Genomic DNA, 25,851 nt, shown 5'->3' on the forward strand with positions numbered 1-25,851 from the left:
ATTATGCAGCGAATGAGAGAGAGAGAGAGAGAGAGAGAGAGAGAGAGAGAGAGAGAGAGAGAGAGCGCAGGCAGGAAATCAATAAAGAGCTGTGGGATATTTCACAGAATGATTGCACTGCCTTGACCGTGACCTGTGCTTCCACGCAGAAGCAGCCATAAGCAATCGCTCTGGGTTTGGACTTGCTAATGGAACAGGAAGACAGGGATAATGAATCATGATGATAAATGCACTTTTGAAGATTCACTGAGGGGTGAACATCTGGCTAAACATGACTAAATGCAAGAAATGTTAAAATTACCCATCATGGAGGGCTGTTTAAATATATCTGGTGGCTCCCGCAACCAGATTGAACAGCAAAACTGACTGCTGACGGTGCTGTTTTGCATTGTGGAATTATTTTCATGACAATTAAGCACATTTTAATCCTCTCCACCAACTGTCAATAGCAGTAGCAATGAAAAAAAGCACACAATAAATGATATTACTTGTTGTAAAGGGCATAATATTCATAGGATCTGAAGTACATATATATATATATATATATATATATATATATATATATATATATATATATATATATATATATATATATATATATATATATATATATATATATATATATAGTTTTCTATTTTATACATAAATAAACATGTCCTAACACTAGGGAAATTTAATTTGCATTTGTAGTTAATTGGCAAGAAAATGTCACAATGCAAAAAATCCTAAAAGGTACTAAAATTAGCTCAATTTTCTTAAAAAAATAAAATGTAAAATATATATATATTTTTAAATTTGATTTTGGGGTGAAATATGATCCGGCTCAGAAAATATATCACAAATAGATCAGATTAATCACATGTCTTCATAGTAATACCAAAAAAAAAAAAAAAAAACCTGCAAATGATTAGTGTTATATTAACTTTTATGATTTAAGTTAAATCTGAAAACGGACTGTTACAAAAACAAACTCTGAAACATACAAACATATGACAACTATAAACATCACCCTTCGGACATCTAGCCAGTGCACATTTCATCTGTTTGGGCAGAAATATGCCAATGCATCTCTGAAGGCACTGACCAACACGGCAACTCTGGCTTGTCTTGACATGTCTCACCTCACTGTCTTGGTCAAATGGAGGAGAGACTGAGAGAAACAGAAAATATAACATTCAATTACACACACACACACACACACACACACGTACACTCGCACACACGGCTTCAGGGAAAGGGTGACCCAGAGTAACCTCTTCAACTTCATTGAGGCCGCTCTGACCAGTTTTAAAGATCAGTCTCAGTGTTCCTGTTATGAGTCTTGGATCTGAAGAGCTTGCTTTGGGTCCTGGGTTAATAATCCCACCCATCCTGACCGAGACGTCTCTAGTATCCAAAGTTCAGGTTGTTTTTCGTTGTCCAAACTCTTGACAGATTCAAATCCAAAGTGTCAGGTCTCTCTGAACTGCCTCGGAACAACTGGAACATTTCTATGGGGAGAGAAATCTTGAATTATTTCAATAGTTTGAACTAACAACAGCAGTCTTCAGACGGATAAATAATGTAATGTAAATGTGCTTACGAATTATGGCTTTCAATACTTCATCGGTGTCTCCAAGCACTCTCTTAATGGTGCCGTTTTTAATTTCAAACCCTGTCATTCATGTACATCTCATTCCAATTATTATCCCGCCAATTTGAGAGCTCTATAAATCATGTATAGAAGCATGACTTTCCTCATGCAGTGGTGCTGGATGATGTCAATAATATTTCTATTTCAAATAAATGCTGTGCTTTTGAACTTTATTAAGAATATTAAGCAGCACAATTGTTTTCAACATTGATAACAATAAGATATGTTTCTTTAGCAGCAAATCAGCATGTTAGAATGATTTCTGGATTATGTGGTTGGGCAGTTCTTTTAAATTTTACTAATATTTCACAACATTACAGCTGTTACTGTATTTTTGCTCAAATAAATACAGCCTTGGTGAGCATAAAAGACTTTTCTAAAAAAAAACATTGTATCAACCCTAAAATTTTGAAGGGTATTTTGTACAGATTTTGTTCACACAGCAACAGAATACGGTTGTCAGTCCTGTATTTGAGTTCTTAATATTGTTACATTCACACACAGTTTAGTTATTTACAGGAGTGTTAACCACAGTCTATAACGAAACTCATACCTGTACGTTTTCAGGACTCGCAAACGCACCATTGATGTGTGAACAGAACCGGACTGGACAACTAGTTGTCTGTTACTCATACAGTGTCTGCGCTGCACAAACGTCACGTGTGTCTACTGTGTGTTTTCATGTGTGGTTTCGGTTACAGCGGTGGAGATATGAGCCGTGTGTTATCTGAAGGTTTTAGATCCAGTCACTGTTCTCTACCAGAGCTGTTGACTCAAATGCGCCGCTCTCCACCCAGATATAAAAGCTGCTGTCGGTTAATGAAGATTTATCAGATGAACTCGCGGCTCGAATGGACTCTGGTCGTGTCGAAAGTGATGAGAATTTGCAGTTTTATGGACGTCGCCATCTTTGATATTACTTTGGTCACTAATAAGAGAACACAAGCTCGATTACCGATGCACATTCATACAGCAGTGTGTGTTCAAGACGCTACACTGTAAGTTGTGTGTGAACGGAGGATTCCGAGAGCCATACCTGTAACTGAATGTGGTTGTAAATAAAAAAAAACTGAGTATGTACAAAATAAATAAGCCAATGCCACGTTGTTGAGGATATTTCAAGAGAAGCCGTGCTTCCTGTGGAGTCTCAGTGCAGTCAACGCTGATCCAGGTCTTTGAAAAGGTCACACACACACACACACACACACACACACACACACACACACACACTTACCACAGTCCCTTGACTCCTGCGCTCCTCCTCTGTTGGGCTAGGCTGTAGATCTCCTGCAGCTGTTTCCTCTGGTCTTCGCTCAGTGGAGACGTGAGGGACTGATACCAGCCTGCATCTGAACTCTGAACACCTGCAACAGGAAATGTTTCCAATGATTGGGGTTACACTTGTGGACAATAGTTCCAGAATTGATTTTGATATAAAAATAGAAATAAATAAATAAATAAAGCCAACATAATAAAAAAGAGAGAGATTTTGCTAAGAAAAAAATGCTTTGCATCATGCTATATGCTGACTTTAAATAATTTATTAAATAATAAATAAATTATAAATAAATTATTTTTTAATTATTATACATGCAATTTTAATGATTTAATTAAGTGACTTAATTAAGAAAACACATGGAATATTATTAATTTTAAAAACTGAATTTGCCACACCACAGGACCGTCTCAAATGAACCAGTGTAGTAAGCAAAATTTATATATATATATATATATAGAGAGAGAGAGAGAGAGAGAGAGAGAGAGAGAGAGAGAGATTTGAATCAATATTAAGAAAAAATGAAAAAAAAAAAAAAAAAAAATCACAGTAACAATTCATATTTAGGGAGTTGACATGCTATGCCAAATCTTTAATTATTAATTAATTATTTATTTAATAGTAAATTATGAAACTGTATTTTTAAAAACTATTTCAAATAAACTAGTGGAAGCAAAAAAATTAATAATTAAAAATGAATTCGACTACCCATTTATTTATTATTGATCAATATGGAGTAGCATTTTGGACAAATGAGATTTCACTGTGGGTGTGGCTGCCCTATGCAAATATGGCGTAGTGTGACATATCTTATATATTATAAATGTATTATGTAAATGTACATGTCTGTGGTATATTATGGAATAGAAAAATGTGCATACGGAGCAGGGAGGCGGTGAAGAACTGATATTCGTCCTCTCCGTTGTCGTAGTCCAGCGGTGTACTGTACTCCTCTAATGGGGTCCCCTCAAGAGCATCATCATCCCAGTATTCATCATCGTCCTCATCATCTTCATCTTCATTGTCATTCCCAGTGGGAGCGCCGGACGACTGCAGGGCCACCCCTTTCTCTCCGACCTCATCCTCATCGCTAGGAATCTCCTCTGGAAAACAGACATTATGACGAATTTCCAAAATCAGATTTCAGTGCAGCAAACAGGAGGGGTTTGGTGATGAAGTCTGGATCTTGTTGAAGTAAAGGTCACTTCTAAATATAGAGATTTCCAGAGTATGAATCTACCGGTCCCGCAAGTGTGAAGCCAAAAAAGCTCATTGTATAAGATCTAAGAGATTTACATAGCTTACAATTGAACAAGCGCTGCATGCAAATTTGCATATTATCCGAAGTACACATTATGCAAAATTAGGATTATTAGTGTGTCACAAATCAAAATGAAAACTGTAAAAAAAAAAAAACAATGGTGTTAATCACAATTTTTCCCATGTTTTCCAATAAAAATATAATCATATTGTATATATATTAATAAGCAAAACCACATTATTTTCAGGGAATATCTCTTGAATTAAGTTAATTTTTCCCGATTTAAACAAACTTCTCACTAAATTTATGCTTAAATATAATACTGCATAGCATAGTTCATTGGTCTCTCTAACACAAACTAAGTACAAACATTAAGAGTGCACTAGAAGTATGCAAACTGGCATGCAGCTGATGTCTGTCTCACAGGAACCAGAATCATAGTATCAATAAATCCATAACTCCAACAGTATGATGCTGTCAGAATTCAGGTCAGTGGTGTAGCGTCGTGACGATCAATTTAATTCATTTGAGTCAAGTGGTTCAGAATCATGTTAAACTAACACGCAGTCGTTCCTCCATTTCCCATGTCCCCGGGGCCCTGTTAGAGAGATGCAATCAGTTCTCAGTCGTCCGTAAAGCCTGATGACTAAAGACCAACCTGAAGCTATATATGCCAGAAATAGTACTTCCTGCGCAGGGATTAAGTTTACCTGAGGTGAAGTGAGATTGGACTTGATGAAACTGTGAGATGAACAGAACCATACAGACCACCAAAAGCAACAACAAACTTGAGAGGTCTTAATTACATTCTATTTGCTGTGATCTTCTGTTAAAGTGGCCAATTTATACACTTTGTTTTAAGTCATTTATTGCACCAGTCAAGCTTTTCAAAAGACAATTTTCCACGTGACCCTTAGAATTAAAATAATTGCTATGGTACCTTTAAGGGCTCTATATGTAAATGAGGTAATTTGCATATAGAAGTCTTCAAGATACAGGCGCTAAAACATTTGAAAGCGAAATGCTTAAAGGGTTAGTTCACCTAAAAATTAAAATTCTGTCATCAATTACTCATCCTGATGTCGTTCCAAACCCATTAGTCTTTCATTCATCTTGGGGAACACAAAATGAAGATCTTTTTAATGAAATCTGAGAGATTTCTGTCCCTCCGCTGCCTATGCAACTACCACTTTCAAGCCCCAGAAAGGAAGAAAAGACATATTTAAAGTTATCCATGTGACTCCAGTGGAGTTTGTTCACGAAATAAAACGATTCATATTTTGTATTGGATTTCATTAAAAAGATCTTCATTTGTGTGCATTTTACATAAGGGTTAGTTACTTATGGCAGAATTTTTATTTTTGGGTGAACTATCCCTTTAAGAACATCTCTCCCATAACATGTCACACACAATCTCACCATTCTCCTCCTCCTCTGAGCCTTGAGCTCTGGTGAGCTGCTCTGGTTTGTTGAGCACTCGGGAGGCGTAAATGTGCTTTAAACCCAGGAAGAGGAGGAGGATGGACGGGGCGATCTGACCCGCTACTTCCTCCAGGACCGCAGGGCGGCTGGGCAGCTCCATCAGAACACTGAGACCAATGATGCACATCTTACGGTCATGTAGTCTGTGGATGACAACAACAAGCAATCATATATTTATAAACATTAAATACGTCATTTGATAAAATAGGATAAATGTAATTCAATCAAATTTTAAAGGGATAGTTCACCCAAAAAATGAAAATTCTGTCATCATTTACTCACCCTCAAGTTGTTCCAAACCCGTATGAATTTCTTTATTCTGTTGAACACAAAAGAAGATCATTTGAAGAATGTAGGTTGATAGGCACCACTGACTTCCACAGCAGGAAAAAAAAAATACTATGGAAGTCAATGGGGACCAATTACCCCCATTCTTCAAAATATCTTCTTTTGTGTTCACCAGAATAAAGAAATTCATACGGGTTTGGAACAACTTGAGGGTGAGTAAATTTGAATTTTTGGGTGAACTATCCCTTTAAGGGTTGATGATTGAAGATTTCTAAGAGAACTAAGGCTATGTTTACATGGAAACGATCTGAAGAGAAAACGCAAAAGTGGCGTTACGTGATCACTTTTTTATTCTGCGTTTAGACGAGCGTTTTGGGGGGGAAATCTGCGTGCATATGGTGACGCAAAAGTGTGTGAAATTCGATGTAGTATGCACTCCAGGCGGCTAGGTGGCAATGGACCGGTGATCGGTGCCTTCACTGTCTAGCATACTTTTGCGTTTTTACCCTTTAGACGGGAACGCGACGGTGGAGTGTTTTTAAGATTTCCACTCTGAAGAGTGGTTTCACTTTTTTGCGTTTTTAAGCCCCAAAAACGGCATCGCCGTCTAAACGAAAGGCACATCTGATAAAAATATTTTTACGTTTTCACCCGCGAGCGTTCTCGTGTAAACGGGGCCTAAAAAGATGATAATGATACTCATAAACCAGAACTGGGAAACTGAAAATGTCAAAATCTGTGAATTAGAACTGAATTGTAATCTGAATTCGAATGTTTCTGGAAATACTCCTTATAATGAATGCATGACAACATGTTAATGAGTTATTCATACTGAAAAACGACAGCATTTATTATTTAAAGCTAGATCACATACATTTATATGAACTTCAAGATTCAAATTCAGTTTACTACCTCAATTCAAATTCCAGAATTTAACAGGAATTAAAAAAATCAGTAGGAACAGCCGCCACATATACAGAAAAAGGTATTTCATCTAAATCAATCTCTGTTAATAAAGTGCATGTGACCTTCTGAACTAAACGAAAGGCAAACGGCCTCACCCTACGAAGAACTCTGTGTCGTTCATCCATTGGTTGATGAACTGTGCTGTGATTGGCTCCGGGCTGTGTGGGAAGCGGATGTTCTCTAGTGTGTGCATCAGCAGGGTTGGGTTGTAGTACAGAGCTGCGATTACCACCTGCAGACACATGGTGCGCAGCTCGCTGGACTTCACACCGCGCGTTAACCGTTCCAACACGGCCTCCACGAACAGAGGGATGCACTAAAATACACACAAAATGTGACGACACATTAAAGTCGGCATGAAACAGAAGCTGCGATAGTCTTTCATTCCCTGTTGTGACATATCCGAGTGAAACAGCTTCTTGAAGAAAAAAAAAAGGCTGAGACTTGCTTATGTACATTAGTCATTGATTAGATGGTTGTGGTTTGCTTTTTCTGTGATGTCATGTGAGTAAATGTCATCAGAGAAGAGATATTGATGCGAAAGGGAGAGGAAGTTATTCTGGTCTTGTTTACACCTGGTATTAAGATGCATTTTGGTCGATCGGATCAAAGTGTCAAACTTTCGACCACTTACAGCATTCGACTGAATTGCTTTTGTAGTGTTAACGCTCGTGTGGTCGAATGTGTTCAAACAGTCGCAAAAGAGCGTCTACTCTCCACCTACCGAACTAATGCGTAAACATTACAGGAAGAGCGCAAGCCAGACGGGATTTAAACGTTGTTGGCTGGAGACCCAAGTTTGGTTTGAAGATGAAAAACATACCAAGCACATATATTGGTATATAAATAATACTAAAATAACACACTAAACTAACATAATATGACAAAAAACACACAAAAAATGCATGTCTGTCAACCCACAAACATGACTGACCTGGTCAATGCCACGTCCACGGCACTGTAATATAATGACCTCAAGAAGTTTGGCAGCATGGCATTCTGGGTCCTCTCCAGAATCACTAGTTAGGACCTGAGGGGATGAAAGGTCAAAAAGGTAAAATTTTCAAATGCTTATGTAAGAATTAAATAAACTTGAAATGGAAGAATTAAATCGAGGAAATGCATGTTAAGACCTTTTTGCACATGGTGTAAATGACCTCCAGGTACTTGGGGTCTGACAGCAGCGTATTCGTGTCCACGGTAACATAATTGTGCAAGAGGGGCATCATATCTGCATCAACAGGGTAATATATCACATCATTAAGCGAGCACTCAATATCACCACAATCATTTTCAAACGACTCAAGTAAATACGCACATCAATCAACTTAATGACTCTTTCAACCTAGTTCAATCATGACATGAGTTATAGTTTAAGGTGGAGCGGAGAGATCAAGTCTGGGCTTGGCTTTCAGCTGCGTTTTATGCGCTATCTGAGCTACATGCGTGTCTGAGACCTGTGAAGTAGTCAAAGCAGTCGTGCTGGAAGACGTCGTACAGGACCCCCAACAGCTGCCACATCTGGGGGGAGACGGAATAACAGGTGAGTCCAAACGCCAGCGACAAGATCTCCTCATAAAACTCTGAAAAAGACAGAGGGAATGTGACTGATCGCTCCTGAAACAGAGACAGGAAGTTTTGAGAACGGTTAAAAAATATATATAGTATATATAACATCATTAAAAATCAGAGCTCCATCATGTGGTCAAATGTTGTAATATGTTTTTGTAAGGTGCGTTCACACTGACAGCGAATACACTGCGGAAGTTTGACATGCATCTAACTGTATCCCCACTGTTTTCTCATCACTATTATATTCGCATAAAGTTCAATTTGCACAAAGTTCAAATTTTCGACCAACTCTCAACTTTGGGTTGCTTTGTCACTGCCATTCACTGTCGGTGTGAAGTGAACACCTTAAAGCAGGGTTTCTCAAACTCTGTCCTGGAGGGCCACTGTCCTGTACAGTTTAGCTCCAACCCTGATCAAACACACCTTTCTAGTGATCCTGAAGACATTGATTAGCTTGCTCAGGTGTGTTTGATCAGGGATGGAGCTAAACTGTGCAGGACAGTGGCCCTCCAGGACAGAGTTTGAGAAACCCTGCCTTAAAGGTACAGTATGTAACTTTTGGCCCTCTAGTGGTTAAAAAACAAAACTGCACGCATTTTGCAGAAGAACATTGTTTTGGTTGTGCTTTGGCTCTTTTTCAAATGTATGAAAAATTAGTTTGAACTAGAAAATAGTGTCTCACACACACACACCTGCCATACCTATGATGGGTTTCTGGAGGACGAGACCAATCACCTGCAGGCATATTCCCTCCAGCTGTTGACTTATCTAAGACAGAAAGAGAGAGAGATAAAGAAAAGGGGAAATATATGAACCTGTTCAATCAAATCTTGATGCAATTTAAAGAGACAGTTCACCCAAACATGATCATTCAGATCATGCCAATTTGCGAACAAATCATCATTACTCCAGTCTTCTGTGTCACATGATCCTTCAGAAATCATTCTAATATGCAGCTCAAGAAACACTTATTATTATAATTATCAATGTTAAAAACATTTGTGCTAATTCATATTTTGTGGAAACCGCAGGATTCTTTGATGAACAGAAAGTACAAATGAACAGCATTTAATTGAAATAGAAATATATTGTAACAAGTCTTTAATGTCACTTTTGATAAATTTAATGCATCTTTACTGAATAAAAGTATTTTTAAAAACGTACTGAAACTCAAATAGAGCTGCGCGGTTAATCGTTAAAAGATTGCGATCGCGATTCCAACACCCACGTGATCTCGTTCATAAATTTGTCATTGAATCATTCATTCACTCTGTTCATCCAGTAATGAAACAAGTATTTATGAGAGTCACTGAATCGTTCATTCTGTTTAATTAATTCAGATTAATTACACATTTTAAATAGACTGCAGCATTTAACATTTTGTCAGAACCTCTAGTAAAGATATTTTGTTTACTTGTCTGTTCAGAATTGTAGGAGAATCACGATCTCTGTTTGAAACGAAAATACATTGGATACATTGTGATTCTCAAAGTATCCTGAATCGTGCAGCTCTAGCCTCAAGCATGTGTCCAAACCTCTTTTCGGTCGCCCATGACTGTGAGGATGGTGTCTATGGTGCTGAGGATGCCGAGGGCCATCACGGTCTTATCTTCACTTTCCTCGTATTCTTCACTCTGCAGAATTCTGCTGAAGATCTCAGCCTGTGCACAAGAACCTATTTTAGGATGAAGCTGTACGTTTGAACCAACGACAAAGCGAGAAAAAGACGAGTGCAGTACCAGGTTCTGCGTCATGTCCACAGCGATGACGGCCACTTCCTCACTGTATTCACAGATCATCTTCTGAATGACACCGGTGAGGTCGTCGTTCTCGGTTTCTTTGATGATGTGCAGCAGCTCCTGCATCACAGGCCTGATGAAGGGCCGGATGTAAACCTTAGCTGGAAAAACAGGCAGAAAGAAGGAGGAGTTCTGGAAGTACTGGAGGTGCAGGGCAGCCTTTCACTGAATTGGTTTATTCCACTTCTCTCTTAAACCGATTACAGAGAGCTAAATTAATTTGATGCATATTAAGTGCTTAAGTGCTCTGCATTTTGATACAAATTTAAACTTTCAATCAAGGCTTTGTCAAACACATTTAAAGTTTGTCTTGCAGAACTTTTCTATTCCGCCCACTGTGTGTGTGTGAGAATGTGTAATATGTGTGTTTGTGAGTGTGTGTGTGTGTGTGTGGGTGGTTGTGTGTGAGTGTGTGTGTGTGTGTGTGTGTGTGTGAGTGAGCGTGAATGTGTGTGTGTCTGTAAGTGAGTGAGTGAGTGAATGAATGTGTGTGTGTGTGTGTGTCTGTGCGCAAGTGAATGCGAGTGTGTGTGTGTGTGTGTGTGTGAGAGAGTGATTGAGAGAGTGTGTGTGTGTGTGTGTGTGTGTGTGAGTGAGCGAGTGAGTGTGTGTGCGTGTGTGAGTGAGCGTGAATGTGTGTGTGTTTGTGTGTGAGTGAGTGAGTGAGTGAATGTGTGTGTGTGTTTGTGTGTGTGAGTGCAACTGAGTGTGAATGCGAGTGCAACTGAGTGTGAATGCGAGTGTGTGTGTGTGTGTGTGAGAATGCGAGTGTGTGTGAGAGTGTGTGTGTGTATGTGAGTGAGCGTGAATGTGTGTGTGTGTGTGTGTGTGTGTGAGAGAGTGAGAGTGTGTGTGTGTGTGTGTATGTGTGTGAGTGAGTGAGCATAAATATGTGTGTGTTTGTGTGTGTGAGTGTGTGTTTGTGCAAATGAGTGTGAGTGTGTGTGTGTGTGTGTGTGTGTGTGTGTGAGCGTGAATGTGTGTGTGTGTGTGTGTGTGTGTGTGTGTAAGAGAGTGTGAGTGCAAGTGTGTGTGTGTGTGTGTGTGTGTGTGTGTGTGTGTGTGTGTGTGTGTGTGTGAGATCAAACCTTGTTCCTGGTTCCTGACCAGCGTCTGCAGTGCGATGGCTGCCTCCACTTTGACAGGCATCTCCTTGTCCTCCAGCAGGTTCTGCTTGACCAGCTCCACAGCGTTCCTCAGGACCAGCTCGTTGTGGAACTTCAGAGGACTGAACGTGTGCAGCACCCAGCACGACTGCACAGAGACCGCCACACACACCACAATTACATCTCCATGGAAATGAGCAAAATGTATTTTTAAATTAAATTAGTCATGGGTTGTTTGAGAGACTAGTTGGTCATGTCCACCAGAAACCACTCAGATGGTTTATATGGACTATGAGCACAGACAAATAAAAGGCAATTAAACATAACTATTATAGTCCTAAAAAAAAAAAGAGACTTGCAGTACCAATTACACATAATAACAGGAACAATTCTGACAGGAGGCGATTTGAAGTTTGACAGTAATTGTCTTGCAATTTATAGTTGAGGAGCGGCGCTTTGACGGCTGTAGCGGCGGCACTTTAAAAGGATGACTTCAGAGACACAACTTCTCTGAGAGGGTTTTATAGTTTGTTAGAATAATGCCATGACTTGCATCTCTAAATTTTAATTAAAAAGACATTAAATTGAAAGAAAAATGTAAAGCTCAAGTTAAAAGGCTGACGGTGAACACTCACCCGGGCCCTCAAGTAGCCTAGATTAGAGTTGAGCAGAGGAAACACATAGTTTTGTAACATGAGCTCCATCTGGTCCCTGTACACCCGCTTCTGAAGAAAGAGAAGGACTTGTAGAGAAGCTTGTAATGAAACTGGGATCACACAGCAGTTCTTGCTGATTAAATCTAACCTTTAGCAAGGGTTGAGCCAAAGTGCCGATCACATGCAGCGCCCCATCCTTCTTGCGGGGGTCAGCGTTGGGATCCATGAGGATGTGATGGCAGAACTCCATCATTTGGGGCAAGACCTGAGAAGGACACTGATAGGTTAAAGACCCTGATATACTTCAAGTGGAATTGAAGAACGAACTAATTTCAACATCCTACGATTTGGGACACTAATTCTAATTTCAAATGCTATTTAGGATGGATAGTATGCGAATTGGGACGCAGCAATGAACACACTGGAGAGCTGCTTTATAATAGAAACTGAAGTTGTAATTCTATTTGAAAGAAACACTGACAATGTTTTTTTCAGGTTTAGTACTGTAAAGCTGCTTGATTTCAAGCAATCTATTGTATAAAGTGATTTAAAGGACAAGTTCGGTATTTTACACTTAAAGCCCTGTTTACAGATCGTTTCTGATGAAATAGAACGGTTGAGATAAAAATGTGGACACATGCTGCTGTCCCGAGAATTTTAGGTTTATTTCGCTTCTCCCCCCCACCTACAGAATGGCAGCCTATGGGCACTGGAACAATCCTTCCTAAAACGCATTAAACTTTCGATTACAAAGACATGAAACTCACCGAGTGGTCAGGGGTGTTCACTGATATGCTCACACAAAAATCGCTGCAAAAGATGCTTTCCAACAGGTTTTATCGTAGTTTTTGTCCAACTCCATTGACTTGAATTGGATGGGCTGTGTGCAGTACGGTATTACTCCGCCGCTTCTTCTTCTGCTTCTTCTGTGTATTCAATTAAATGCCAGCGGTTTGCTTGCAATTGGCAAAGGTGCATTATCGCCACCAACTGGGCTGGAGTGTTTATTATTCAAGCTCTCAACGGAAGAATCTACGGGTGTGAGACGTTTGGAAAAATAGGTCCACAGTTTTACAACGAATGGTAAAACACCTGTTGGAAAGCATATTTTGCAGTGATTTTTGTGTGAGCATATCAGTGAACACCCCTGACCACTCGGTGAGTTTCACGTCTTTGTAATCGAAAGTTTAATGCGTTTTATGAAGGATTGTTCCAGTGCCCATAGGCTGCCATTGTGTAAGTGGGGGGGAAAGCGAAATAAACCTAAAATTCTCGGAACAGCAGCATGTGTCCACATTTTAATCTTAACCGTTCTATTTCATCAGAAACGATCTGTAAACAGGGCTTTAAGTGTAAAATACCGAACTTGTCCTTTAAATAAACGTGATGTGTCTTGACTGGAGTGCTGAACTGTGCAAACATCCACATCGCTACAGTTAGATGCTTTCTTAACTGCGGTTTTCTCACATCTGTTATTTTTGTTGAGTGCTTATTTTGTTATTGGAGAGAAAAGTGCGCATCACATATATATTAGGGCTGTCAAAAGATTAATCGCGATTAATCGCATCCAAAATAAAAGTTTGTTTTTAATAATATATGTGTGTGTACTGAGTGTAAATAAATTTGTATATATAAATACACACACATGCATGTATATATTTAAGAAAAATGTGTTATTTATATATATATAAAAAATATATTTATATATAATATAAACTATATAAATATATATACAGTATATGTATGCAAATATTTCTTAAATCTATACATGCATGTGTGTGTATTTATATATACAAAATAATTATACACAGTACACACACATATATTATGTAAACACAAACTTTTATTTTGGAAGCGATTAATCGCGATTAATCTTTTGACAGCCCTAATATTTATATATACATCTAAACGCCACTCTCAGCAGTGTGTTCGCTAACAGTGTGCCGCTGCTCGCATATTTTTTTTCACCCAAGAATTTTGCCGTGAGTATATCAGGGCCTTAAGAGTACAAACCCACAGGCACTGATTGAACCCATTTAGGGGGCTTCAGCACCATTTTCTAATCTCAGACCACATAACAATGTTGAGTTAACTTCCAAAATCACATGTGAATGTGTGACCTCAGCAGAAAACAACATTTGTAATGAAACATTTGAGGTTATTTCACTCCTCCTATTTCATGTTTTTCTTGGACGTTCGGAGTGTTTCTTTGGAATGTGAATGTAAACACCAGCTCTGGAGTTAAAGAGCGGTCTGAGGGTGGACTCACCTCCTTCCTCTTCCTGGCTGCGGTACACAATAGAGTCTGAGCAGCCGTGGCAGGGGACACATGATCGTCATACACATCTACAGCAGCACACACACACACACACACACGCACACACACACACACACAAGGAACCACAGATCAGTGAATACTTTCATAACACAATCAAAAGCAACAGGATCCTTTCCTAAATTCACTGACAGAGGAAATTAGTCTCTGTTGGCAAGTAGGCCTGTGGATATAGCTGACAATATATATATATATCAATATTTTTCAGCCTTTAGGCTCAAGACATATCAGAAGAACCATAATCAACCAAGCAGTAATTGTAGTCAATTAGATTAAACATTGTAAATGCAAGAAGTAAAACAGAGTCAGGGTTCATACACATTTTAACCAATACTTTTCCATGACTTTTCCATGACTTTTCCAAGACTTTTTGGCACATTTCCATGACGCCTATGTATTCCTGAAAATGTCAGTCGACATTATAAGAATAAAAATTTGTGTTAAAATTTACCCTCAAAATTAATACCGTACATTAGGGGTGCGCAATATTGACAAAAATATGTCTCGATATTTTCAAAATTTTTCTTGATAATAATTAGATGATATTTTACTGATTGTGTTTTTGTACTGGTATCCTGGCCGGTTTAGGCCTGTTGTTGACAGCAGACTCACGAAGATATTCATATTTTTTATATTCTATGCAGTGGTCAGTTCACAGCAGTGACCGAAATCAACATTTTTATTAAGGGGCAAAATTTGCCACATTCATAGAATTTTGCCAAATTCTAACATTCAAATTAAATTATATTAGAATAACACAGTACGAATGTCAAATTAAATCATTGAATTAAAATCCATCCTTGCAGTGCAGAGGTGACACAGAAGTGGCATCAAAACTGGCATTAGCCTACTATATTTATACTTCATTTACAATTGCATAAATAAAGCTATTCAATATTTAAATGATTTATAATTTTAACTTTTTAATTAAAGGATACTTTAAACATTAAACTAAAACCACCAGTAGGTGGCGGCAAGTCACTGTCTTAATAAGCGAGTTATTGGAGTCATTTATTCAACCGATTCGTTCAAACGGCTGATTCATTCAGAAAAACAAGTGATTGTTCATTGAATCGTTAAAATGATTCATTCAAAACGCGGATTTCATTAAATAAATAAATAAATAATCGATGTCTGTTGGACTACAACTTTATTATGAAATTCTCGTCGGCGATATAAAGTGAAAATTGACAATATTGTGTCCAAAAAGTAACTCGCAATGTTAACTTTATTGTTAATTTAACTGTTGTATAAAATAAATAGCACATTTGCAATTGTGCAAAGGAAAACGGCACTCTTGCTCATGTGATATTCTAATATAACAACATAATATGATATAAATATAAGACAAAAACTCATTTGGGGGCATAACTGCACTGACACATCACGCAGTGAAAGCAAGCATGAGAGACAAACGCGATGTCAGCTCGCACTCGCAGTGCCTCGTACATAGTTAAAACAATGATTACAATATCATCATAGTTCATAGACAACATCGCACACACTCCTAAGAACATATAGAATGAACTCACAATTGAACTGACTTTTACTCATTTTCTTCTCTCCTCTCGCGTGCAGGAGACAGACGTAGGCTAATATTCTGCGTATCGTTTCACATGCGGCCAGAGCAGCAATCCTCTTTCCGCTACATTCTCGACCCACCGGTGCTTGCAAAACTTTAGCATGCTCGTGCCACTTTCCTGCCATTTCAATTAAATTTCTGTCAGCACCGACTTCGCCTCAGCAACATCGCAACAAGTGAATCGGAAGTGAACTGAACGTTATGCCGCCCGAAATAAGGACGTTAAGACAACGCGAAATATTTTTTTTATTAAACAGTTTTTGTATTAATCACATATTATGCTGTGTTAAAAAAAAAAAAAAATCCATGACTTTTCCAAAACTTTCTGGGTCTTTTTATTTTTCCAAAACCTTTCCAGGCCTGGAATTTGCATTTTTCAAATTCCATAACTTTTCCAGGTTTTTTCAAAACGTACGAACCCTGAGAGTGGAAAATAAATAAATAAATAAATTAGTGGTGGGCCGTTATCGGCGTTAACGCGCTGCGTTAACGCGAGACTCTTATCGCGCGATAAAAAAAATATCGCCGTTAATCTATTCTCCAAGTTGGGTTGGGAGGTGGCTCTATACTACACAAGCTATGATGACGCAATCTACCCGCGGCCGCGAGGAACACCCGGCTGCAACGCATCATATTCGTCGTCATCTTAAGTAAACACGGCTGAAAGTGAAAGCTGGTGTAAAAGATCGGTGCAACCAGGGTGCAACATCCATTATTTGGACTTGGTTCGGATTTAAGCCGTCCGACGTAGACTGTGTGGTGTAACAGTTCGGTAAGTAAACACACGACTAATCCGTTCTACCACCTCAAATTCAAAACGAAACATATCACTTAATACCAGCGCGCGCGTATTATTCCCAATATATCTTAGTGAGTGGTGTAGCACATAATCTCTTTTTATTAAAAGCGCCCGATTTTAAGAGTCGTTGTTGTGTTTCTTTTTAACTGAAAAGACATCAGTTAGACAATATTCTCATTTTAAATTTGGGGTTTCATAAGCTCCAAGCCATAATAAACATTAGACCTAAAAGTCTCTGCAGCTAGTGTACTTAAATTTTATTTATCTGCAAAATTATGTTGTATACTTACAGTTTTGCACAATATATGTTCTCAAAACTACATACACCCTTTCAAAAAAAAAAAAAAAAAAAAATTTAGCAGTTGTTTAGCAGGGTCTGTGTAACCTGTTCTGAAATGGTTTTATTATAATATCGTTATCGCAAGAGGCTGGAATGTATATCACAATATGGATTTTAGGCCATATCGCCCATCCCTAATTGATAGCCTATAGTAGTTGATAATAACATAGGCCTACCTAATGTTGCCTACGTACGGTAACAGTACAGTAGTAACCTTTTACAGTCTATGAGTAGAACAGCTTTCTCAAGCAGTTTGTGATGCATTTTGGAAACAGGAGATGAGCCCCTGGTCTAATGCGCCACCTGGCTTGAGAAACCCGTTCTCAAAGACTTACTTTTATAGTCATTATTTGGGTAGCACACATATTCTGAATGCCTTCGGCAGAATTCAAATGAGCCATTTTAATCTAGATTAATCTAGATTAATTTCAAAATTAATCTAGATTAATCTAGATTAAAAAAATTAATCTATGCCCACCTCTAAAATAAATACATTTAATAAAGTAAAATTTACTTTTTTATTAGTGTTGTCAATTTGATTAATCGCGATTAATTGCATCTAACATAAAAGTATGTATATAAACAGTATGTGTGTGTGAGTGTGTATATATATATATATATATATATATATATATATATATATATATATATATATATTTTAGGGCTGTCAAACGATTAATCGCGATTAATCGCATCCAAAATAAAAGTTTGTTTTTACATAATATATGTGTGTGTACGGTGTATAATTATTTTCTATATATAAATACACACACACATGCATGTATATATTTAAGAAATATTTGCATGTATATACTGTGTATATATATTTATATTATATATAATTTATATTATATATAAATATTTTATATATAAATAACACATTTTTTTTAAATATATATGCATGTGTGTGTATTTATATATAGAAAATAATTATACTCCATACACACACATATATTATGTAAACACAAACTTTTATTTTGGATGCGATTAATCGTTTGACAGCCCTAATATATATAACACACACATATATTATTTACAAACTTTTATGTTAGATGCGGTTAAAAATCTAGTTAAAAAATAAAAAAAGATATAAAAATAAATAAATAAATAAATAAATTTAACTTTACTTTTTTATTAGTGTTGTCAAACTGATTAATCGCGATTAATTGCATCTAACATAAAAGTTTGTATATGAACAGTAAATATATATATATATATATATATATATATATATATATATACAGTGCTATGCATAAGTTTAGACACCCATGCTAAAGTTGACTAAAAAGAGGAATAAAAAATCATCTTTTGGAAATTGAACTTAATGCCTTAATTTAAAAAATTAGGAAAAATCCAACCTTTAAGGACACTAATTTTCTTTGTGAATGAATAATGTATCGTAAATAAATAAATGTTCTTCCTTAAAATACATACATAAAATACATACATACTTAAAATACATAATGGAATTAAAATAGCCCCACATCATCACATAGCCTTCACCATACCTAGAGATTGGCATGGGGTACTTTCCATAAGATCATCTCTCAATGCAAATCAAACTAGCTATTAGGCTAACTGAAATAAAACCATGCCAATCTCTAGGTATGGTGAAGGCTATGTGATGATGTGGGGCTATTTTAATTCCAAAGGCCAAGGGAACTTTATCAGGATGCATAGTATCCTAAAAAATTTTTTTTTACAAATACTTAAAAATAAAAATCTGCCTGCCTCTATGGGAATTTAACATAGGGGTGTCCAAACTTATGCACCCTGTATTTTAAGGAAGAACATTTATTTATTTACGATACATTATTCATTCACAAAGAAAATTGGTGTCCTAAAAGGTTGGATTTTTCCTAATTTTTTAAATTAAGGCATTAAGTTCAGTTTCCAAAAGATGATTTTTTATTCCTCTTTTTAGTCAACTTTAGCATGGGAGTCTAAACTTATGCATAGCACTGTATATATATATATATATATATATATATATATATATATATATATATATATATTACACACACATATTATTTACAAACTTTTACGTTAGATGCGGTTAAAAATCTAGTTAAAAAATAAAAATAGATATAAAAAAATAACTAAATCAATACATTATTTATTTTTTAAAAATTAAGACAATGTAAGAAAAAAATTATGCATAAATATTTTTGAGTGTAAATTCGATCAATAAATTACAAATTTATGCAATTATTATAATAGTGCAATTATAACGTGATCTTTAGGAAACTTAATGGCCAAAAAAGCACATTAAGCAAGCTTTACAAAGCGCCAAAGAGAAAAACAATGATAACTAAGCACACTGACTGAATTTCATGCGGATGTACTCGTATGGATCTTCCTGCCATAGTCTTTCGTCTTCATCTTTATAGCACATCAGAGGAAACACCACCTCCTGAGTTATGGTCTGCAGAGACACAGATGTTAAGATATTATGAAAGTTATCATCAGTCTTATGATGCAGTTCCTCATTCTTTCCCCACCTGCATGTGTGGCTTCATCTGTCTCCACGTGAGCGAGTGTGAGACGCCCTGAGTCATGTAGCTCAGCGCCTGCTGGAGGACACGAGGACTCACGTACTGCCTCTGTCTGTGCTGGTCCATCACTTTTAACATGACCTGCACGCACAAACAACAGTTATGGTTTCGTCATGTTGTTTGAAGTACCATGAAAATACCATCACTGTACCATGGTACCACAACAATATGCACTCAATTGTGCAAGGTGTCAAGGTCAACACTACAAAAGCTGTTCATACCTGCTGGATCCCCACAGCATAAGTCTTCAAGAAAAAGTCAGCGAACTCAACATATTCCTTTGTGACATTTCCTGGACTCCCATATCTGGAAATAGATATAAAAATCAGTACGAATCAATTCATAATATAATATAATTCAAGTTATTGTGATAGAAATGTATGTAATTAATCATATAAAATACATAATTTGTTTGTAATATAATATTCCAAGTTATTGTGATAAAAAAATTATGTAATTAATTATACAAAATAACAACTAATATACAAAGATACATAATATAATATTCCAAATTATTGTGATAAAAAACGAATTAACTGATTCAATCATACAAAATCCATACTTTATTTACATAAAATAATATAGTATAATATTCAAAATTATTTTGATAAAAAAATTGATGCAATTAATTAAACAAAAACAATATAACATAATATAATACAATAAAATGTATCAAAATATAATATAATATTTCAAGATATTTTGATAAATAATTAAATGAATGTAATTATACAAAAATATTTACAATTAATATACAAAAAATATAATATAATACAATACAATATCCCAAGTTATTAAGAAAAAAATAAATAATTTAGTGCTGCTCTGTTTTTACTCCGCCTTTGTGAAAAGTGAATTTCCTATTAGAGGATCAATATAGTTCTTTCTATTACAAATGACCACATTGTGGTCTAGCTTGTTTAATCACCTCTCAAACATCCTCGTGATGATGTGCAGAGCCCATTTCTTGCATTTCCACCAGATCAGTTCGGGTCGATCGTCCTCGTCAGCTTCCAGGGTTTCCTGAGAATCATTCAGCAGAGAGTTGTAATATTATACCTGCCCATAATATCTTAACTCTTAACTGTTTCACAAACTCACTGCTGGGACGTCCCGATTCACAACTGTCCGCAGGATCTCCATCCAGTGGGTGATGACTGTGTTATTGATCAGCTGAAGGGGGAGGGAATACTGCAGACACACACACACACACAGGCTCAGCAATGACACATTAGGACTAATCAGGTAAACAAATTAAACAAATGTCCACACACACACCTGTACGAGTGCATGGAAAATCTTTAGGATTTGCTTCTGGATGAGAACGGAGATAAAGGTGGCGTCAGACAGAAGTTGAGTGATGAGCTGCTGGATCCGCGGCAGGAAGATCTGCATCGCAGCCAACAGGGGGTCCCGTTCCTCGGCCTTCTTAAACCTGCCCACCACAGAACCATAATGATCAGCTTTCAAAACATAGTTCATTTAATCTTTCATAAACCTCTGATTCAACCGAAATCTATCTGATTGGATGGTGACAATTATGAGATGAGAAAATGGACAATCCCAGGAAAGCAACGTTAAATTCACCATGAAATCAAAATTGACAATTATTTTTTTGTTATGGAATATTGCAGTATTTATTATAAATGATTTATCTGTGCAAATTAAAATAATAAATGAACATTCCCTCCTAATCTTTAACTTCACAACCATCCAAACATCCAGTCAATTCACGTCCTACATTTTTCCTTGTTGTCGTTTCACTCGTATATACGTCACAATACGGGAAGAAAAGACTATCACAACTTCTGTTTCATGTCACAGAAAATGTATGGTTCACTCACTCGTAGTTTTTGACGAGTTGGTAAAGAGCGAGCAAACTCCCGTACCAGCTCCCGCTGTTCTGGGACTGCAGGTACAGGTTAATCTTGTCCACTACGCCCGTCCACCGTCCAGGAAAGTCGTGTTTTATTATGGCACGCAAACATACTGTCAGCTGAGCCCTGTCAAACAACAACAACAAAAAATCTCCAGTTTCAAGTTATAACGCCTGTAAATCTTAAAGGAGTCATATAATGGTACATGCACTTTTACAAGTTGATTGTACTGAAATGTGTGTTGGCAGTGCCTGTACACAACCATCATAAAATGATAAAAATCTATCCAGTCTATCGACGCCCCTCCCACGATTGGTGATTGACAGCAGCGTTTCAACACAGACCCGCCCTCGCTCGTGAGCGAGCTGTCTGTCATCATAGTCCGCACGTCATTGTTGATACCCTCACTGGAGCGCTGTCTATGAGCAGAATGGCGTCTGTGATTGTGCTCTTCGGTGTAATAAGGAACACAGCAGTCATTTTGATGTTCCTAAATCCGAACCGTTGAAGACGCAGTGGCTGAGTTTTGTTTTTGAAGGGATATGCCCAAAGGATTGACGCGGGGATTCCCTCAAGGAGCATTCCCCACGATCAACCATGCTTTCATGTTTGCGCAAATCATTTCACACCAGACAGCTTTACAAACGAGAAAAAAACGGATCGGTACCAACGAGTTCCTGCTGAACCTCTAGAAGTGAGTGTAATGTTTTATTAACCTTTATATTAATATTTATATTAATCTTTGCAAATTTGCAAACCTTGCTGCACGCTTCAGATGAATGCATCTAAGGTTTACACTCAGGGTACATTACAGCATGTTTTCTATGTATGACGTTCTCAATATAATTCATAATCCCACGTTTATAATGAACAACGCGTTATGGTTATTGTGTTATTATTTCAAACGGTGTACGCACAGAACAGAGGGGCGGGGTGAGCAAAGCTCATTATCATTTAAAGACACATGCACTGAAACGGCGTGCTGAAAACAGAGCTGTTTTTGACCAGGTAAAATTAGTGTTTTCTTACAATACTAATGAGAATATAAAGTATATTACAAACTTTTAATTTAGACCCTAAAGAATCATATTAGCTTGAACAAAAATGGCATTATATGACCCCTTTAAGCAATGTCTCAGTCGCCCGACGGACTCACCGTATGGACTCTGGACAGCGAATAATGGCCTCCACCATGTTTTCTCGGATCTGTCCACGGTCGTTTTCATGGATGTTGAAGGGAAACACCACTTCCCCCAGCGTGGGCTCTCGGTCCTGCCAGTACTGGCTCACCATGTTCTTCAGGTAGATGGCAGCTAGAGGAAGAATATGATGTCACTGGCCATTCCATCCAATCAGAATGCACAAAATCTAAAGGGAAATATCTCATCCCAGACTCATCCAGTTGGGTACGATCTGACTGAATCAGACTCACTCAGCTTGACTGATCAGTATTTTCTTCTGGTTCAAAAAGCATCAAAACACTATGGGAAAAGAGAAGCTCTTACCGGCCTGTCGCACGGGAAACTCCACCTGCTCCGACACAATGATCTGAAGCAGAGTTGGGGCGAAGTTGATGATCTTGTAGGACTGAAAACAAACCAATATATTATATATAAAATCATGAGGTTGACGAGCTTGATTTTCGTAAACAAAATCAATCTGCAATCCTGACTGATTTATCTTTATTCGTGTGTTGGTGTTCTCAGTGATGTTCTAGAGTCACGACTCAATTTAGCATCAAATTATCATGCACGATTGATGCTACCAGTATCTAATCATTCAAGTCAGAACCACTGAAATAGCTCACAGAGCGAAGATCACGAACCTGTCCCCTTTTTAAGCATAGATCTGAACTTCAATGGTTGTAATTCATTCTTTGGAATAAGGATGGTCTCTTTTTGAAGAAGCCACTTAGCAGATTATTGAAGTGAAAGCAGCTTAAAAAAATAAGTGAAAAAGACATTGAAGTTTATGTTTACTGTAAAGCAAATGTACTGAACTAGAAATTTTTTTTTATTTTATACAAAATACATATTTTAAATTGAGCAAGCTGACACCAGTGTCTGCTGCAATCACATAGAGCTTTAGAGGAATTTCAGTCTGGTTTTAAAGCCCTTCCTTGTGCAGAAACACGTTTTTAATGATCTCTTATTAGTCTTACTCTTATTATATGCTTTTAGCCCTCAGAGCTGAATTTGACACCACCGATCACAACATCCCGATCTCTCTGTTGGACCTCTGTGTTGGCATCAAAGGCATTGCTCTGGAGTGGTTTAGGTCCTATCTATCTGACAAAAAGTTTTCTGTCTGCCTTGGAGACTTTGTGTCCCCTGTCAGCATCCCTTTCTTGTGGAGGACCTCAAGGCTCTATTCTTGGGCCAATGCTGTTGTTTGGTTTGCTATTGGTCGATCTTATGTGAGTGACAGGTCGTCCCGCCCTCACGCCAGTAAACACGTCATCAGAGAAGAGAAGAGATATGGTTGCAAGAGGTAAGGAAAGGTTTTTTTGTTTTCAGATTACGAGTACACATGAATTTAAAAATGATCTGCACAGATAAATTATTTAACTTTAAGAAACTTAGCAAATTAAGAATGGTTCATTTTGATTTCATGGTGACTTTAAAAAGGCTATATAATGAAGAATCGTTAGGGTATCAAATGTGATGAAATGAATATAACTATTTGGACTGAATCTTTTTTTAAAAATCAGCTCTCTCTCAAACACACATACAAGTTCATCTGGAAGAGAACTGACTTTATATAGAGCGCTTTCAGAGTGTGAATTGCACAGTATTGCATCAGTGGTCTGTAGCAATGGTGATTTGCATGCAGCAGAATCAGGACACAATAAAAAATGTCATATCGCATTACAACATCAGACTTAAAATTCTGTAGTGCACATTCCACATCATTCATAGGGGTATTATGGGACTACTACTCTTTTGCATAAAAACAGATCAGATCTTTAAAAAAAAAAAAAAGGCACAGGACACAAATATCACTATAATTTAGTCCATATGGACTGGTTGTCAGAAGAGGACCGCATCTCTATCTATTGTTGCACACTGATGCCATCGATGCATTGCAAGTAGTTTGCAAACCAATACATACAAAATCAATCAGATAAATATCAGCAAAGAATAAATAGTGACTCAATCAGACAGATTAAACATTATCCTGTCGTATGCATTAAAATCAGGCCCTACAACCGCATATTCACTAAAGGCATCTCTGGTCTTTTGGTGCTTCTGCTTCCCAAAGAAACTTCTCCAGATGGTTCACTGACCTGGTTGAGTTCATTCTCAGCCGCTAGCCTGAGATTCGGGTCTATGGTGCCCTTCAGAGCCTGTATGATTCGATTGGGATCCATTAGGCCCGATTCGATTGATTAATTTGAATAAACTTTGAACTATCGGACAGATGCGCGGACGATCAGACGTCTCGGATCATACAGGCAGCCCTGCCCCACTCTGCCGTCAAGCGACTGTCATCGTCGCAAAGAACAAAGCCGAAGCAAAACGTTTACGGCAGAGGCTGGCATGACAACCGCTGATCACACGAAAAATGAAAGGGACCTCACTCATACCCTTTTTTACAGTCTATGCTCATACCTAAACCATGACTGAAATATATGAATATATAAAATATATGTCAAATGAAAATTTGTGTTTTTGGAGTAAAAACGAACATTTAAAATGGGAGAGATTGTGCCACTATTCACTATTCACAATATATATATATATATATATATATATATATATATATATATATATATATATATATATATATATATATATATATATAAATTGTGAATAGTGGCACAATCTCTGCCATTTTAAATGTTCGTTTTTTCTACACAAACTCAATACAAATTTTCATTAGGGGAATAATGAAATATATTCATATATGAATATATGACGTATATGTATATATATATATATATATATATATATATATATATATATATATATATATATATATATACATACACACACACGCGTTTATAAATATAAGTTTAAATGGTCTGAATCGTCTGAATAATCTTTGCAATATAATAAGGTTTAATGGACGGATATAGAGATATAAAAATATGTTCAAATATATTATGTAAGGGATCGTTATAGCGAATAACAAGCCCGACAGGCTGAACGAGACCCCGACGCGAAGCGGAGGTTGTTATTCGCTATAACGACCGCCTCTCTATACATTATCCCGCTTATTACATGGCTACCTACAAAATAAATAAATCATTTGCCACGAAATATTGATTTAAAAAGGAGTTTATTGATTTAAAAACGATTGTATTGCTTCCGCCAAAGAAAAT

The 25,851-nt window shown here is 37.2% G+C and overlaps 1 protein-coding gene across 6 annotated transcripts; it reads right to left on the minus strand.

The window, feature by feature from the left end:
* Positions 1-907: 907 nt before the first annotated feature.
* ipo8 (importin 8) lies at positions 908-25,005 on the minus strand. 6 transcript variants are annotated; one of them, XM_079868165.1, is made up of 25 exons: positions 24,814-25,005; positions 23,033-23,114; positions 22,684-22,840; positions 21,495-21,653; positions 20,929-21,085; positions 20,752-20,841; positions 20,579-20,673; positions 19,872-19,956; positions 19,597-19,731; positions 19,421-19,520; positions 14,309-14,385; positions 12,188-12,304; positions 12,019-12,108; positions 11,366-11,531; positions 10,218-10,378; positions 10,014-10,139; positions 9,180-9,246; positions 8,364-8,489; positions 8,040-8,137; positions 7,841-7,936; positions 7,002-7,222; positions 5,590-5,795; positions 3,791-4,012; positions 2,868-2,997; positions 908-1,490 (listed from the first exon to the last, which is right to left on the minus strand). In XM_079868165.1, coding segments are annotated over exons 1-25 (3,048 nt in total). In that variant the 5' UTR covers positions 24,898-25,005; the 3' UTR covers positions 908-1,489. The 6 variants fall into 6 exon arrangements, with proteins under 6 accessions (XP_079724291.1, XP_079724290.1, XP_079724292.1 ...); XM_079868164.1 differs by having other exon boundaries at positions 9,171-9,246; positions 24,814-24,999; XM_079868166.1 differs by having other exon boundaries at positions 12,019-12,105; positions 24,814-24,986.
* Between the last annotated feature and the right edge of the window lie 846 nt (positions 25,006-25,851).

The sequence above is a fragment of the Squalius cephalus genome (assembly GCF_949319135.1).
Source record: "Squalius cephalus genome assembly, chromosome: 4".
Lineage (NCBI taxonomy): Eukaryota > Metazoa > Chordata > Actinopteri > Cypriniformes > Leuciscidae > Squalius > Squalius cephalus.